The sequence below is a fragment of the Pseudopodoces humilis genome, chromosome 8, assembly GCF_049639895.1.
Source record: "Pseudopodoces humilis isolate 2021_Gansu_Grassland_sample_001 chromosome 8, ASM4963989v1, whole genome shotgun sequence".
Classification (NCBI taxonomy): domain Eukaryota; kingdom Metazoa; phylum Chordata; class Aves; order Passeriformes; family Paridae; genus Pseudopodoces; species Pseudopodoces humilis.
The window spans coordinates 22,438,372-22,457,561 of record NC_142207.1 but is presented as its reverse complement, the minus strand read 5'-3'; the positions used below and the strand labels follow the sequence as shown (position 1 = coordinate 22,457,561).

The 19,190-nt window shown below is 37.5% G+C and overlaps 1 protein-coding gene across 1 annotated transcript in view; it reads left to right on the top strand.

Moving 5' to 3' along the window:
• PDE11A (phosphodiesterase 11A) overlaps positions 1-19,190 on the top strand; it is a 106,392-nt gene that overhangs the window by 7,752 nt on the left and 79,450 nt on the right. Inside the window, exon 2 of the mRNA XM_005520010.2 lies at positions 4,937-5,095. Within this exon, the coding sequence (XP_005520067.1) occupies positions 4,937-5,095 (159 nt within the window). The remainder of the gene's footprint in view (positions 1-4,936; positions 5,096-19,190) is intronic.

Sequence of the window (19,190 nt, the reverse complement as noted above, 5' to 3'; positions counted from 1 at the left end):
TGTCCATTGTCAAACTAATAACTGAAACAGTTCTCAGAAGAAGGGTTTAAGTCATATGAGATGAATCAAACTAAACAAAGCCCCAAACTCTTGACATATGCGGGGGGGAAAAAAAAAACCACCAAAAAAGTTTTAGTATTTTGTTGTTGCAAATCAACACCTTTTCTGTCTTTTCAAATAAAGCTACTTTATAAATTCAGACTATATATGGTCTTAGTTTTAAATCTGGAATTTAAAAATTTTTTGAGGATCAATGTTCTCTCCTTTTATAAAAATTATTTTGGGAGTAAAGAGCTAAGAGTTGGCTGAGCTGTTTCATGTGTCCTATCTGTTGTAGTAATTTTTTTCTTGTAAGAAATATTGCTGTCACTGTATAAATAGTCACAGTATAACTGGACTATGCTTATTTACTTGGGAGAATTAGGTTTGTGATGCTGCTGCCTGGTACTAGTTTGTTCTCTTGCTGCATTTGTCTCTGAGGATTTAGGGATTCTGGGGGAGATGACAGGAGTAGCTGCAGCAGTCCTTACATGGAAGTTCCTTCAGAGATTGCTTTATTACTTGTGTTTTGTGTGTATTTCCTGTCTACAAGGTTTCCTCATATCTCCTTTAGTGGTTTATTGCTTGGGTTTTGTTTCCTGTTTATGCACAATGTAATTTGCACCATATGTGATTTTTAGAAAAGTGTATCTAGAACAGACTGCATGCCCTAATTTTTTTTATTTGTATTTGGCTTTTTTAATGTTAGGCTTTGAATTTAGAGAACTTGCTGTCTTTTAGATTGCTCTTTTAGCTTTCTTGGTCTTTTTTCTTTCTATAAAAACTTATGTATTATACTTACAGGAAGTGTGATTAGGAAAGCAAATCAAGTCATGAAATCTTCCAACTTCCAATTTCTTTATTTTTGTAAAGGCTCTTGGAGGATGGCTTTGTATAAATTCACTCAAACGAAATACATTATAAATACATTATAATCCTGGAAATTTTGATACAAGTTGTGCTTTTTTTTATAATAGGGCCCTTTCTAAAGAAAAAAAACAAAGCAACAACAAAAAATGGTGCTGTAAATGATAAAAAATAATAGGCCAGGCCTGTTAATTGAACAGTTTTTGTAGTGTTCTCTTCTGTGTCTTGACTTGAAAGGTGTTTTCAAATCATAAAATCAAAAATGGCTTTCTCTTTCAGCTTTGGCTGAGGTGTTTGGTGCATTTCACTCAATTAAACACTTTTCCTTAGATACTGCAGAAGGAGTAAGTGGCTTTGTCATGAAGACTTAATTCCTGGAAATGTTATCAAGCAGGTTTCCTCCTCTATTATAATATTTGATTCTTAGCTAACTTGGGTTAGGGTTATACTTTTTTCTTTTGCTCTAAATCATGGTAATAATGCTCACATCAAATGTAATAGTTTTGATAAGGTTATAAAAAGTCATGTTTTCAAGTTCAAAGAGTTATCCTATGTTGAAAAAAATAGAAAAACAGAGTGATACTTGTATGTTAGCTAACAAAGTATGAACTACCAACTTTAACTGAAAATCATCACCAAAAGGCAGTTGGTGAAACTGTTCAGAAGCCAAAACTTTAGTTGAAAGTTGAGATTCTGATACTATATATGATTCTAGAACCCTGATGGAAAAAAAAAAAAAACCTTTTCTGTGCCTTAATCTGGTCTTCTGCAGAATAAAACCATGAACATACTTGTTCTCATTCACTGGCAATCTTCAAATATGTCAAAAACTTGGGACTACATTGTTCCTGTGCAGATAACTGGATTACCAGCACTTGGACTGATTGATCAAACTTGCCCTCTTCTATGTCTTTACTTCATTCACCTTTCACAGGATAACATTTACAATAAGTAAATATCCTTAAAACTAGGATAGGTCTAGTTCTACAGAGTAACTTTTCCTTGATGGCAGATGTGAAATTCCAGTTGAAAGTGCTTCAGCCTTCATATTTTTAATATCTCTGTGTAGAAAACTCATTATATAGAACCACAGCAGTATTTAGTAATGCTTTAAACAATCAGTGGAAGACTTTAATTCATGAGTGTTCTTGCATGAAAATACTGTAAGTACAGTTACAATTATGGTGAAGCCTCTCTCTCAAAAGCTTTTATCTAGTCTGCCCCTGATTTTTGAATGTATGTCTCAATCGTAAAAAAACTTAAAAGCAAGTGCTGCATTGTTGTCATAAACACTGAGACTCCTTACTACCCAGGAGCCTGGTGCAAATGAGGACCCTGTTGTGTTGTAGGCTGTTCCAACATGTGGGATAATTCAGTTTATATCTCAAAATGTTTGCAATCTGACAGATCTTCTCTCTGATTTACCAGCTTTGTTATCAGCTGCTAGACAGGCCTCCTTGCTCAAGGTTACTACCCTGCGAGGAGAGGGAGGTATAAATTTTGTCCATTCTTGGCCATCACCATTCACACCTGGGAATTAAAGTTTTTATTGGTACTGTTAAACTCAGTAAAACCTCTCTCTTAGATCCTGCCATGTATGGCCTATTATGACAATGATGAAAGAAGAGAGTGTGGGGATAAGAGGTTTGGAACATAATGCAGGTCATCCAGTCACAGTTTTCTGTGCATATTGCATGGTTTGACAATGGCAATGTTGCCAGGAACAGCATTTTATTTTGTTCACTTATCTATCTCTCCTCATCACTTTCTCAAATGTCAGCCAAATGAAATTCTGGCACACTTTTCCACAAAAGACTAGGGGTAGGTTCACTTCACATCTTGATGATTCTCAGCTTTTACCAAGTTACTGAGTTTTTTCTGAACGTCTCATTTTTCCAATTAAACGTATTAACTTAGACTACTGTACCTTAAGTTTTGTCTCCAAGATGTAATACCCTTCTGCAAAAGGTCACCCAGTTCTCTAGCATCAGTGGATATAATCTGATATCTTGCTTCTTCCTAGTGTAGAGGTTCCAGAGAGAGATACAAACAGGAAACGTCCGTGATCTGCCTGGAAAGAGAAGCAGCGTGGCAGGAAGGAGCAGTACGATAAAGGAAGCACCAACACTCTTCAGACTGCTAATCCCCCTTGTGCCTCTGCTGCTCCATAGCATCCATTAAGGCTCCACAGCTGATCATTACATCTGCTGCTGACACAGGCAGCTGTACTGTATCTCATTCTGACAGGTCCACCAGCCCTGTCCTGTGTGCCACCACACCCTGCAGATCAAGCAGCGCTCTTTATGTTAATCTTGAGGCCTGTTGAAATGGCAGTGACTGCTACACCACATGAATGGAGTGTATTCAGATATGAGAAAATCTCAACTCGCTTTTGGTGTGACCAACAGCTGGTTTTTTCAGTTAAACTGCCTCTTGAAGGTTTACTTTTTTGTAAGGTTCTGCTAGGTGTCAATCCACAGCAGTATTGCTACTCAAGGCACACTGTTGTTGTTCTAGTGCTCAAAAGAAAGTGTTCTTCAGTAGCACAAAATATCAATATTTCAGCAACAGCAACTAATTCCAAATAGTAGTTAAGACATTACCAGGAAGTACTGGAAGAAATATTTAATTTATGCATTTGTGAAGCTGACTGTGTGATAATTGCACTGCATTTTCCTTTCTTCTGTTGTAGAAGAAGCATATCTTTCTAGGTGGTGCAGAACAGTTCAGCTTTTATTGAAGTTGATATAAAAGTGTTTAGAAGCATGTGGAAAGATCACAAGATCAGGCAGATCTGCATCCTTGATGCTGTTATTAAAAAACATCCATCATGGGAGTTCTGGTTCTCCCAAAGAAGTTGTTGGGTACATTTCGTATTAATTCCTTCTGGTTGAGGTGCTGGAAAATGTGCAATTAGAAATAAAGTAGCCAAATGTATATATTAATCTTTATAATGGGTAAAAATACAGCATTTCTAAATCATGTCTCAATGTGACTAGAAGAGACTATTTCTACAGCATCTGGAATTTACAACAGGGAAATAGAAATACGTATAAAATTGTCAAGAAAAAAAATGGTCAGTTTTTAGTTTCAGTAAAAATTTAATGAATTCCTCATCACAATAAAATTAAGCACTGTATGGATTGTTTTCATGACTTGAGAAATATGCACATTATTTCACAGCCAATATTGTTTAAACTTTTGAAAACAAAAAGTTGTGCCTAATTTTGTACAGCAGCTTAGTTCCCTCATGTTAGGAGAGTCTGAACTGGCTATAACTATAGCCTGCAGCACAATGTTCACTTCACCCTGCAGGAACAGAGCTGCTGCCTGTGAGAAGCAGTAATTTCCTCTCTGGCTGATAGAAGAGCTGTTGAAGACTGTGCTCTACCAAGATGAACAAAAGTGATGTCAGCACTACCTCTTAAGTTTTCAGCCTCCTTTGAGTTACTTTATGATCTGCAGTTTGGGCTTTACTGTTCCAGAGAATGGATTGCTGCACAGTGCCTTTTTTGGAACAGGGACATTCCTGTACTTATTTTTCCAGAAAGAGCTGAGGTTTTGACTGTATTTCTTTGAGAATGTGTTTGTACTGCATTGGAATACCAGTCCACATAACCGGTCTTACTTGAACAGACAGATATGGGGCCAAAAAGAGTCTCCATTTATTTGAGAGAGACACTGTGAATGTATAGAGAATATGGGTGTGAAATGGCAGCAGGGCCTAGCAGAAATGTGTATGTATGGTCACGTTACTAATGGCAGACATCAGTCTTTCCTGACATTCTTCTAATTGAGATATAAACGTGGGACTTCAGTGAATGTGATTATGTAATGATAAATCTTGTACTGATCCCCTGCGAAAAGTGAGGAAAAACAGCTAATAAAGAATGTGCTGATAACAGAGAAGCAACAGCCTAATGCTACTGAAAAATACCATATCAGACATTGAGAAAAGTACTTTGCTGTCTGAAGAAAGCTTAGATATATGAAATGTATGTTGTTGATGTTCCCTTATTTTCTTTCTAAGGATCGACGCTTTAATGATGAGATTGACAAACTGACTGGGTACAAGACAAAGTCACTCTTGTGCATGCCCATAAGAAACAGTGATGGAGACATTATTGGTGTTGCCCAAGCAATAAATAAGACTCCAGGAGGTGCCCCATTTTCTGACGATGATGAAAAGGTAAGGTTACCTTTACTTTTGCGTGCTTTCTAAATCTTTTCTCTAATTCAGTAGACTTGTCTAAAGAGACTTAATCTAAATTAGTAAATAGCACATCATTTGTGTTTATGATGTTTTTCTGGAAGTACATAGCAAAGTGTACATCTTTGTTGTTTTCAACAGAAAATGTAATAGAAATGAGAAGGAAAAAAGAAAATAGAAAATCTGTTCTGTAAATGTCTGAGTTCCTCTGTCTAAAACTTCAATTTAATTTTATGCAGACTTTTTTTATGTGGTAGACCTTAGTAGGAAGACATTTTTTATTTTTGAAAACTTCACCTGTAAGATTTAGTTTGGGGGGAAATTATCACAGAGATACTCCTAAGCTTGCTGACTCCAAAAATCAAGACCTTCTCTTAGTACTCTCTATGGTATAAATGACTGTAGCATATTAAAAAAAAAATAAAAAATTAGAGGAAATTATGCATATATAAATCTGTTATTCTAAAATATTTGAGATTTTCAAATACTAAAGGACAAAGAGGATGGGAAGGAACACCAGGTATGTGTACCTCAGGTGGAATTTGGGGAGTAAAGTGAGCTCAAAAGGCAGGAAAGTAGAAGTATCTGCAAAAAAGGAGCTTGAATTAAAGACAGAGGGAAATAAAAAATGCTGCTGTTGAAGGCAAATATATTCAGCTGACCTTGGAGGGAAAATGTGTCACGAAGCCAAAACATGACTGGGGAAGAGAATGACAGAGGGCAGCAAACTGGGGAGGAACAGAACTGCAGCTCTGTCAGCCCAGGAAAGAGAAATGGAATCTCCTTTAAGCACGTAATAGGGAACTACTCTTCTGTGTATTGAAATAGCATTGTATTTGGGTTCAAAAAACTTCCATCTTTGTGGAAGTGTAGAGGCACACTTTTCCTCCAAAAAACTCTTTATATTGATTCAAATGCAGTTAATGTTACACACCCTTTTTTTTCTTTTTTAATAAAAATAATTATAACTCCTGGTTTTTTTATTTCTCCAAGGTATTTGTGCAACTGATTTGGCATAGTGCTTTAGACTGAATTAACTGAATTTAAGTTTAACTCTCAGTTTTCAGATGGTACCTTATCTGGAGTTATCAAGTACTTCTTAAATTGCTTCTTTAGAAGCTGTCTAAACTTGTGAAACTGTAGGTTGCTTCTGAGTTACTTTTGGTCCAGTGACTACCAAATATTTTCGAAAAATCAGCAAATTTCCCATACTTTGTCAGCTTTTTTTTTTTTTTTTTTTTTTTTTTAGTAATTTATATCACTGTTATAAGCCTGTATGTTAGAACTCTTCAAGAATATATTGAGTGGGCTCTGACATGTAGATTTTATGGAAAGTTAAATGAGAACATAACCATCATTTTGCCCTATAGATCCTGGATTTAATGAGGCCTGGCAGTCCATGTGCTGTTATTTCAAAACCCATGCTTTTAAGTTTTTTTCACTCAGCTGGTAACCTAAAAATCATGATATAGCTCTGGGAAGCAAGAGAGCACATACTTTCAGGAGAACTGTCTTGCAGGATTAGCAAACAGGTTTTTTTAACCATTTTATCAACATAGACGTTTGTGAGGAGAGGAGGCAAGAGAAAACTGAGAAACCCTCTTCAGAATAAGAAAAAAAAACTTTGGTAGCCTGGGTATTGAGGTGGCTTGTGCAGAAAAGCCTGATAAGTGTCTGGCAAAAGACCTATGTGCAGTTTTGTGTTGATGTTACACTTTCTGACAATCAGCAGATTCAGAATGATTAGAAAATGCAAATGTAAATTAGCAGTCTTTTTCCTACCCCTGAAGCCCTCTCAGAGAAATGTCTCAGAGAATTTGAGTCTGGCTCTTGTTTGCAAGTGTCGTTCCTCTCTTAGTGTTGTGCAAAGCAATTAAAATAATCTGTTGGAGTGTTTTTATAAAACGGCAAGACGATACTGTATAATGAAATGTCTCTTGGCGGCACTGCTGTCTTGAGTCAATAGGAAACAAAGACTTACGTTTTCAATTAGAATTAAGTAGATGCTAGCATCATTTTTATGTACTCTTAGTTGTTTTCAGGAAGTTAATAGCAAATAAAATATTTAAGGTTTGAGGAGTTTTTAATGCTCTCAAGCTGTAACCAAGTTTATATTTTGCGGTACCTAAAATGGAGTATTATATTGCAAAGTTCTTCTGGTTTTGTTTTTCATGGCAAATTCTCAGGGTTTTCTTTTACATTGTACATTTACATTCACAGTGTCAAAAAGCACGGCACTAAGAACAAATAGAAGTGAATTTTTCACATTTAATATTGTTTCCCACTGCCAAATTTCTTTTCTCCTTAGGCATGTTTCAGCCAATTCATTGTTTAAGTTCAGAATTAGATGACAGCTACAGGCATGAAAGAAAGATGCTCAGTGTCACAACACATTTTGTCACCCCAACATTAGTGGCCCAGTTGAACAAACTGATTTTGGAGATTTTCAGTTTGATACAAACAATATTGGAATACCTTATTACCCACAAAAGCCATCACTATTGCACTCTGTTGTGTAATTGGTAACTTTTTGGAAAAATAGCAGGTGATACACTTTTACATGTATTTTGTAAATGAAGAGACCAATTCTTTTGCACAGACAAAGAGCACAAAGATAAAAGCCCTGAACCCTTGCAAAGAACCGTGCACCCAACATGCATTCCCTGTTCTGTGCTGAAGATTCACTTAAGTGTATGTGCTGTTTGCTGGTGAGTCATACTTGTTCCAGGACTGGTGAGAAAACCTAACAAGAGTTTGACAGTCTGTGGTTTAGATTATTGTCTGCCCTTTAGAGTCTTCTGAAATTCAGTGCCCAAACAAATCTAGTCCTCCATCAGAGAGGCTTAACAAACAGCAGCAGCAGCGCCATGGTCACTTAAATTGGAATCCTGGTTCTCCCTGCCGCTGACATCCTCCTCGTCTGAAAGAAGTGAATTGACTGCAGGGAAAGTATCCAGGGCTGCCATCTCAAATTAAACCCTGCTGGTTTTGCTGAAAACCAGTAGTTTGAATGCAGTGAGACCTGGGAGGGGGAAGTAAGAACTGGATTTGGTTGTCTGTGCTCTGTGGCTAGTTTTTTTAAGAAGTATATATGTCTGTAGATTCCAGGATTTATCTGATGTGTCTTTGGCTTGTGGGGGCTTGAAGATAAGTGTTCTCATGCTCCAACATATTATTTCTTACATTCCTAATAGCAGCCTTGTGATTCTGAATTTTCCAATTTATTGTGTTCTTCTCAGTCCATATTTGTTAAAGCTTAAATATATCCTACATCAGGTCTGCCATAGTGATGAATGATTTCCAGGGATTTTGCAGTACCTGCTAATTCATTTTCCGTGAGTTTTTGCATGATGAGCTTAGAGTCATGCTGGCAAATAGCAATTTCAAAGTCAGTAAGGACCATTCCTTTATCTTAGGGAAGTAATCAACTGTAAATAAAACTACTAGGAAAGGAAATGATCCAGAACAGGCAAGCATCTCTGGCTGCTGTGAAAGCGATAACTCCAGCTCTATAAATGTGTGGAATTTACAAAAAAAAAAAAAAAGTCACCTGAAAATAAATGATGGATCCACTACAAAGGAACATGAGAAACAAATTAGATACAGAATTTTTTTGTGTGTTCCATATATTGCAGCATGTGACAACCTTCTGCTAATACTTGCCTTGGTTCTCTGGCATGGCTCCATGAGACTCCAGAGTGAGACTCCAAAAGCTATTATTTAAAAATGGCATAATCCTCAAAGGTATCATGTGGCCCATATGTCACTCGCCTCCCAGTGCCAGAGACAAATTTGCTGAAAGAAGACTGAAAATAACGAAGATATTTGAAGGATGAAGGTGCTGAAGCACCAGAGCTATCTGGGAAAACTCTAATGGTCTATTAGGCACACTTCTCGAAATGTACTTGCTGCACAAATCTAAATTAAAATAAATCACAGTAACTGAACTGTCTTGCTGGGGGAGTTAAAAGCAATTTGCCACTAGGATATTTGCTTTATCAAGGCAGCTTAACATCACTGGTTTGTAACCAACAGCACAAAATGACTGTAATGACAGACATTTGCATGGACTTCTTTCAGTTTTGTATACATTCAGCCATGCTTGCAAGTTAAGCTGAAAGTCTAGATTTCTTTTTAATTACAGAACTTGAAATGCACTCAAAACTTACAAACTTCCCTTTATCAGTACCTCTGTTTTGAGACTGGCAGTTAATATTTGAATTGGATATCTTTATCTCTGAGGTAAACCTGGAAACCTGCCTAAGATGCATTGCAGGGATATTTCAGTATATATATTTTTTCAAACTATATATTTTTTCAAATATAAATGTGTATTTTCCTAGACTCGTGGGCTAGTTTGTCATTGTGTTCTTATGGTACATATTACACTAAATTTTTGATACTTGCTTGATGCCTCTAGATGTTATCATAAAACAAATAAACAAATGGTCAGATTTGGTATTAGGAAGGGTTTCTTCTATAGAACAGCTCAAGACAAATTGTCATGTTCGGTTTTTTTTGTGGGGACTGGAGTTTTGTTCTTACCTTCCTTACTCTCCCTATTTTACAAGACATCTGGATTCCTCCTGCAATTTCCAGCAAATTCTGAACCTGTTGGTTCTTCCCATATTGTCTGTGCTTGTATCTTCTTAATTAATACAGAGAGACTTCAATAAATAAGAGCTCTTACCTGTAAACCTTGACTGTCATTTAGCTAATATTTGTAGTATTTGACTCAGAGCTCACTAAACTAGACAAAAGAATCTCTGCTGACTTAATGGGCTTTTAAAAATCAAGCTTCTGTTCCTTTCTAACATAGGAACATTTAATTAATGCAGACCCCCAAGTCTATTTATGAAGCTGAAATTCATCCATGTCAGATCACTGAAAAGAGATTGGTTAAGGAACAGTTTTGGCTCCTGTTGCTTCCACTGGAGGAGACAGGTTCACAGTCGACTGTGCTGCTTTCCTTCATGCTTTTTTCAGTCACATTATCAAAAATTACTTTTACTAATTATATCCTTGTTTGAAAAAAATCCAGAGTGATGAGAATAACTCATCTATTCAGAGACATGAATTATGACTATACTACTGAATTATTATTCAGTAGTACCTTCAGTCTAAATCTTACTAAGAGAAACGCTGGGTATTCCTGCAGATTCTGAAGCATAGAAATAGCCCTGGAACTTGGGTTCTGTTTTCTCCTCTCGTTAGTATTCACAAGGCATTGCAACAGGAGAAAGGAGCCCAGATCTCTACTGGTCAAACACAAGAACAACTTCTCAGGAAGATTGGTAATGCAACCAAATGCCATGATCATGGAAGCCTTTGTGCAGCTGTACTACATTATTCAATCAGAAGCAGAATAAACTTTTCAACAAGAAGCCTAAAAGCTAAGAATTCTGCAGTTCTGATGATAACTCTCAGACACCTCAGTAACTAGAAAGGGTGATGTTAATATTACATTTTTTATTAATAGATTTTTCACTTAATAGCTTGGAATACCAAAACAACAATAATACAAAGGCTCTGGAGAATTAGAATTTTGTTTGATACATCTGTCATCAGAAGGAAAGCCTGCGGGTCTTGAAAGCTATGATGTGTACTTGTGTTACAGTGTAACTCTTAGGTACTGTCTATATAAGGAATTGATTAGAAAAGCTAGTTTTTGTTGTTTGTTGGCTGATTTGTTTTTTGGTTTTTTTTGTTTTTCTGGGGTTTTTTTGTTGTTGTTGGTTTTTTTTTTCTGGAGGAAGCCCTATTCTTCCATTACCTAAGGAATAAAGTTTTTACTCTCTGCTGTCTCTCTTTTCTTGGCAAAACTCCCTTAAACCAAGTAAATTATTTTGATCAGATGTCTTATTAGAAAAATCTTGTTTGCTTGAAGTGAAATCTGCACTGGGGCCCTGTTACAGAAACATTTTAGAGGAAACCTTTGTGGTCAACAGCTGGTGAAGCCTTTATTTCTGACACTGGAGATGTGCCCTGTGGGTAGGATGGGACAACTTGGTCTCTAGTGATGTGTTTTCTGAACTTCCTTCAGCCTATTCAGTTCTCCCCAGCTGTTCTTCACAATATCTTCAAGGCTTGATATACTTTTAGAAAATAGCATTTTGCATCTCCTGTGAATTGCCTATCTTTCCTGAAGCAGAATGAAATGTTCATACAGAAGCTCCTGCCATCAAAAGCATTTCCCCCTGGAATAGTGATGCAGAGCCTATCTGTAGCTATAGGTTACACGATGAGATATTGAAAACTTCTTGGCAAATAATTTTGCTAAAAATCAAGTCAACCTCTGACCTTTAGCAAGTTAATACATGCTTAATAAGAAACTGTAATTAAAACAGTATTGTTGTTTTAGCTCTGATTCACAGTATCCCCTTGAGCAAATCACTTTACAGTGATTTCTCTTCTGAAACATAATTCTAAAAATGGCATTAGGTGGTTCCATATGGGCTATCAGACTTTCAATTTTATGTATTCTTACTTTACAATAAGGAAATAATTTTCCTTCTTTTTGACTCAGTCTGAGCTTTTGAAGCCTTGTTGACTGCTTTCTTTTCATGTAGCATCTCTTATTTGAACAGATGTGCTCAAAAAACACCAAAACAATTTTAAAAAATCCTTTTCAGCAGTTTGTTTAATAGTCCTAGCTTTGCATATAGTATTTAGTTTCTCTGTCCCCAGCTTTACCTATAGTGTTTCTCACGCCCATGAAAATTATGCCACCCTCCCATCTTTGATTGGTTTGCAAAAGTGTAGCTGCTCTTTAACCATCAAACTCCTGATTGTACATTAGAAGGAAGTCAGCCCTCCTCCGTGCTATCTCTGCAATTGTCCACCTGAGAAATCCCTGTCTGCATCCAGCAGCTGGAGTATGCAAGCTGCAATATAGCTGTAATGCCTGTTAGGAGGATACAGCCATGTAGTTCCCCTGTATCTGGGAGATGGCTGGTTAAATCTGTGGCCACAAATGAATAAAACTGTTGTCCTCGTCTTTCATGGGACCTTTCTCTGTCAGCAGCTGAAAGCAAATGCCTGGAATGAGGCAAACACAGGATGGCATTTCTCTCATATAGCCCACCAATGTACTGTTATTTGCTGTGTGTGTATTTAATACCACCCCAGGGATCTTCTGCTTAGGAATTCAGGCATTTCTTGAAGCAAGAAAATCTTGTAGCTTCCACAGTATCCTGCACATTGTGTGTAAAAACAGCAACTGCCCTTTTCTTAGTGTTTTAAACCTACCTTTTGGTTATGCCCAGAACTGTTTTTGAAAGCCTGATAATGCTTTCATTGCTTCTGTTGTCATCTTGCTGTCACTGCATTACCATGAATAAAACCTTTTGTTTGTCCCTTAGCTAGCTAGTTAATTTTCCTGATTGTTAATTTTGTATTTGTTCATATGAAAGATTCCACAGCTCTTTGAATCGCTGAGGATGCTGGGTTTTTAATTCAAAAAACCCCAACATACAACAAAGCATGAAAAATATGGGTTACCAGTAAAATTAGTCAACAGGATTAAGAGTTACTGGGTAGTCAGATTACATGTTCTAGACTAGAGCTCACTGAAATTATGAAAGCTGAAGTAGTTTAACCATTAAGGATAATAATGTTGCATCTCTTGCATAGCTGGCAAGAACTAAACTAGGGTTAAAACAATATTATGATGATTTCTGTAGTCAAAATGTTGTTGGAACTGTAAGAGAATTGAGCCACATTGTTCATAATAGTGAATTTGGGTCAGAAATCTCAGGCAGGAAATGATGCAGTGCACTTAATAGGTTTATTGAACTGTATTTAGAAAAATGTTTCCTGTGGAACACAGTGAGAGAGGTGGGGCACCAGGAAGAATGCTTCATTTAACAGCACTTTGTGAAAGCTCTGAGTAGGACCCTTAATTGTTAATTTGGTCTCTGGGGAGAGAGAATATTATTACTCAGAATAATTATCCACATATATTTTTAGTGAAACAAAACAATATTTATACTGACAGCTATTAAGGCTAAAGTTTTTGGACTAAACTTGACACAGATTTAACCTTAGTATTAATTTGCTGGCAATTTGCTGTCCATGTGGTATAATGGGTGAAAACAAACCTTGGTTTTTTTCTCTTTTCTGTTTTTTTTGGGTGGGGTTTGTGTAGGATTTTGTTTTTTTTTTTTCTTGTTAGAAAAAGCTCTTGCTGTATAAAAACAGACTAGCATTTTGCAAAGCTGGTGTCATGGTTACAAAGCAAATTCATTGATAATAGCTCTACAGTGTTGTGGCATGGTTTTAGTGCCAAGCAGCGATGGGCTTGTGGACATCCAAGAGCTGAGGGTGTCCTAGCTGCCATGTGGGGTATCTTACAGGACAGTGGGGCCACGTGCTGTGGTCTGAGCTGGAGCAGTCCTGCAGGCTTGTCCCACTGAGCAGAACAGCTGTGAATATGGTACTACCCCCTACTAAGGAGAGGAGGCTTTGAAAGGAGGTAGCTTGCCTAGACATGTTACCATAAACACAATCTGAATTTTCTTTTTCTGTCACCCCAAACACAAAATAAAGTTAGTAGGGCCTGGGTACTTGCTTTTGTGCTTGAATTACAAAGGTGGGTAATCTGCTCTAGCCTAGGGTTTCAGGGCTTCTTCAACTCAAAGTGTAAAGTCATGAGCTTTTAATCCTGAATGTCCAGAAATTTTGGTTCTCAGTGGTGGCAAAGTTTGTTGCTACCCTACTGGGCATGCACAGAAGCTGAAATGTCACCTCTGTAATACAGCTGTTCCAAGGTCTTAATCTCTTAATATCAAATAACTCTGAACCAAAAAGTTGGTAAAATTAGAGCAGTGAAGATGTGGATGACTTACAAAAGCTGAAGTCTGCCTGCAGAAGTGTTAAACCAGCAGATTGACAAGGAGCTTCTCACTAACAAATTAGAGCAACTGTATTTAACCTACATTTTGGAAAAAACATGTAATGTAGAGACTGTAGTTTGCCCTGTAAGTAAAGAAATAACCTCTGGTTTTGTGTGCTTTCATGAGCATCTCATCACTGGGTGATGAACTCAGTAGTTGCTGCCAGACCAAGCAGTTCATATAGAAATGGAAGGCATTCTATTTTTCTTTGGGGGATTTTAGGAAATCACCATACATAGGCAGCAAAGGCCATTCCAGTGAGATATGAAAAGCCACCATAAAAGCCTATGGGAATGAGCTTGAACCTTTTATGTGTTCAGCTATCAGTTTGAAGTTGTGGCATTAATGCTTACTTTTGGAAGAATAAAGAGGTGGGGGATATTGGTTGGTTGGGTTTTTTTATCCCCTCAACCAATTACAGCTTTAAAATTCTTTAAAAATTAAAATTGATATTTAAAAATTAAATTCCATTCTCAGAGCAGGAATGGTGAGAAACTTTTCTGATAAGCTTCTGGGTATAAGAAGGAGTCAATAAAATGAATGTGAAAATGAGTTTTACTGAGTAACTACTCGGTGATCATGTTCCTCACTGATGTCATACTTCAGTACTATATCCTGAATATTAAAACAAAATACTTCAATTATTGTTTCATCAGGTACTTAGACTTTCTTTTAATGAAAACTGAACTAGAGATGAATAATCAGAATTGATTCTAATTTAATTTTATTATAATATGCATGGCCTTCTGTTTTGCATCTGCTGTCAGTTTTGTGGATTTTATTAGAATAGATATGTCAAGTCAGATACTAAGATCTATTTTTGATTGCATAAAAAGATTAAATGTTAGATGCTTATAGTAGAATGTGATGTTGGAGCAGGAAGTATCTGACTGTTAAAACAGTATCTCATGAATATTTTTAAACAGAACCTGCTTTTCTGGCATAGTTGCTGTACTTCTGATGGAAAGTTACAGTGAGACTTTATATAAATATAATTGTGAACACTTGAATATAACTGTGAATCATGAAAGTGAATATGAGGAACAATAATTGGAACATTGTGTATCTGGATGTATCTTTCACAATGGCAGAGTTACAACAGCAGAACTGTGTTAGGTTTCTTTCTTTAATGGAATTATTTTGCATTTCCTTTTCTCTCAATATTTTAATTTTGTGAGTTGATTCTGCTTTTCTTGGAGGACAGACATCCCTGCAGCAGCCGCTGCTGCGAGTATCTGCTGCCATGCCTAATGGCATGGTTATAATTCTCCTGTTAATATGGCAGTGGGACTACTGAATTAATTCTCAAATCTGTGGTCTTGTGATTGTATTTTTGCAGTAACCAGAGCTGCGTGCTGATACCTTATCACTTTCATTTGTCACCAGAAAAAACCCAAAACAAACAAACAGGAATGGGCTGATTGTAAATAGCAAATTTAGAAGCACGGGTAGGGATAGAGAAACTGTTACCGCTTTAAGACAGGTTTTTGGGGCAGGGAGAGAGGAAGTGGAGGCAGGGAAGGACAGGGCTGAGGGAGTGAAAAGCCGTGGCAGAGCCAGGCTGAGGACACAGCGACAAGTGATGGGAAGCATCCTGCAGTCCTGTGCGTGAGGCTCGCACTCGTGTGCTGCCAGAAAAGGGTCTCACCCCCTCTAGTGGCTTGCACTCCTCCTTGGTGCTGATAATGCTACAAACTGAAGTGAGCGCGCATAGCTAGAGTAGGGACTCCACAGATACGGGGCGACTCTCCTATCGCTTCGTGTTTCTGCTATTTTTTGTAGACTCTAGCACGTTTAGTAGGTGTTGTTTGTGCGCAGATGGAGCCCGCCGTGCTGGCGGTGCCCGCAGGAGCGCACTCCGGGCTGGGCAGCCGCCCGTGCCGAGCCGCTCCTCCCCGCTCCCAGAGCCATCGCGGGGGGGACAGGCACCCTCAGCATCCCTTCTCGTACCCTCACCATCCTTCTGAGCCTAGCTTCGCTTACGTGCGCTTCTGATTCTAGCACCTGCCTAGGAGAGGCTTCTCATATCTGCCTTAAACAGTGAACAAACAATGTTTGCTATTTCTTTGTCCTGGCTTTGTTGTGTACCTTATTTGCCTCCCACTTTTCAGCGTTCTTCTGAGGCTGACAAGATGAAGAGACTTAAGTGTACTTCAGGTATCATCAAAAATAGTTTTATGATTACCTGATCCAAGAAATGGCTTGCACTCAACAGTTTTTTGTTTGTCCATAAAGTTATCCAGCATCTGTGTGTATTGGTGCTTCAGTCTAGCAGTATCATCAATTATTAAAAATTGAACAATATTTCCTTTTGTTAGATGCTGACAGTGGCTGAACATTTTCCCACAGAATGTTTTTCCAGTGACTTTTCACTTCATCACATTTTAGATATTTAAGGTGAATGAAGAAGAAACTCCTTTGAATTTTACCTTTTTTCTTCTAGTGTATTCAAAATATTTTTTTTCCTCAAACTGTTTTTGAAAATATTTTCTTTGACAAGCTATTGCACATTAAAGTTCTGGAAAGGAATTCTTGACACTTGGCTGTGAACTGGGATATACAGAGCTTGGGTACTAGGAAAAGCCTGACAGTTTTCATGTGGTTTGTAGTTCCTGCTGGAGGCCAGCAGGAAAATGTCCCGTAGTGGCTGTGGGGCCCTGTGTGCTGCTGAGCACAAGTGGCACTGCTCAGCCACCAGTGAGGTGTGTGACACTGCTGCTGGTGCAGAGATTGCCTGCCAGCCACGTGCGTGAAGGCAGATAAAATCAGAAATACTCCTCTGCTCTGCAGCCTCCTTTCCCCTATCAGTATGGATTTGGGTTTTGGCTTTCCATGAATCTGCACGGGGTAAAAATGGATAGATGGGGAAGGAAGGAGCAGCAATGCCAATGACAGAAAAGGCTAGTTGTTAGACCAGCAGCTGTGAGAAACAGGAGATTGAAAAAGTGTGTGTGGGGGGGGGTTTATTTCTTTGTTTTTTGTTTTTTCTCTCCAGTGGTTTGAGGGGTTTTTTCCTGGGTTTTTTTGTTAAGTTGGTTTTGTTCTTGTTTTTTTCTCCCCTGCATATGATATCAGATATACAGTTACAAATTTAAGATGTTCTGTTTTCGGAATGGATAAAGTCTTTGCAGAAAGCTCTTTCTTTATAAAATGCCTTAGGCAATTTGTATAAGGATATAGAGCTCTTTGATTCTTTGGATTTGATAGTACTGCACCATCTATTGGTCTTTTTCAGTGAAATCAATTTATGCTTTGAGTTCAGTTCCTAAAAACACCATAAAAAATCACTGTGACACAGGTACTGGTAAAAATTCTGTCATGAAAAAGTAGCAAGAACAAATCCCATTTACAAGACTGTGTAGTATTTCAGGACAATTGACAGGCAGGCCTGCAAAAATCACCCATTCTTTCTTGGGCTGTTGTAGTTCCATGAATAAAGAAAATTCTTTCTTAAAGGAAGTAGTGAATTTCTTATATTAAAAAAAAAAAACTAATTAATTAAAGGCAATTTTAATTTTTAGAAATATTAGATAAATTAGTTGCTTCATGAGCAGAGATGAAGTTGAAAATTATAATTTTGAGAAGAGAATAAACTAAAAAAAATGAGTGGGTGTAAGAACTGCAACAAGACTGAATGCACATCAAAAGATACTCTAAACGAAGAATGATAGTTTCTTTCTTTAGCAGGTAAGAAATACTGGGTGTTGGGAAAATATTTAAACACATGGAAAATGAGCAAAAGCAGAAGGAGGGCAAATATGGACACGTGCAGTGGACTAAATTTGATATTTTTTGTTGTACTTCTACTCAGCTGTAAGAAGCAGGGGTGTATGACCCAGGGCACTTCCCTGATCAGACAGCCTTGCCTTGGTGAGTATTCATTGCTTGATTAATGTCAACTTTGTGCAGTCCAAAATTATGAAGACAAAAAAAGAGCAAACCTACTCAAACCCTAATCAAATCAAAGAACATTGTTCTATTCTTGCACTTTTTAATAAAATATCTATGAGGGGACCATATCCTGTATGATGAAAGGAAATAGTTTTCCTATTATTTCTGTAGCTTAAAGATATCCTTACTCAGTTTGTGCACTATTTTAATCCACAGTACTACAGAATCAAGCTAAATTAACTCTGATAGTACTTAAAGGCTAATTAACTATGATACTACTTAACTGGAAGCAAAGCCTTGTTTTGTTGAGTGATCTGTTAAAGTTTAAAAAAATTTGGCCCTGTATTGAGCTGCTAATAACATAGGCAGAAGCAAACCCTTAAGATCAGTAAATTTGCACCAACAAGAGAGCAGCATATTGATTTCTGAACACAACTCAGCTACCTGAAATCAAATGCTCTCCAGTGTGCTGTTCAACAGCCACATTGATATCAATGCCTTATGGTTTTTCTTCTGAGGCACACAGTGAGAAATGCATGTAAGTATATGTGTGGAAGAGCCTTGTGTTGCTGGAAGCAAAGTGCATGTCTGTAACTAACAGGAGCAGGCTTGCTTATATACCTGATTTTCTGTATAAAGACTTTGTTGGGGGTTTTTTGTTTGTTTGTGTTTTTGTTTTGTTTGTTTTTTCACTTAGAGCTTTCTTTAGATGCAGAATCACTTCAAGATTCAAGACACTGTGTGATTTTTAGAATTTAGGAGCAGGATGCTGTGTGCTTACTAGGCGTGAGATTAACATCTTTGAAAATTCACACTGCAGCAGATGACTGTTTTATCTCTCTGAGCATGTAACCCGTTGTATGCTTCATAATGCTCTTCTCACTGAGCGGTCATTCAGGCAGTTGTTCTGAACTGTTCTTCTTTTGTGCTCTTCACCAAGTTGCCCCAAAGAAAGAAAGGAAGACAAATAGCCTAATCTGAAGCTGTAGTAAAAACCCTTCATGGCCACTTGCAGAAGAAGGAGAAAGAGATATGTAATTGGTACCGAATGCTGATGCTTCTACAATCACAGCTAGCAAAACCTGAGCACTGGGGAACAGTGTCTGAAGGCAGAGACTGTAATGTGAAATTTAAATACTTTTCTGGACCAGTGAGTGAGTCACTGCAGGCAAGACTAATCATAAGCTTGGGGCAACCGTATTTTTGATTAAATAAAATACCTCTTTTTTAATGTCTGCAACATGCAAGTCTCCAAGTATAAAAAACCATTATAGGAAATAGTTCCAGTA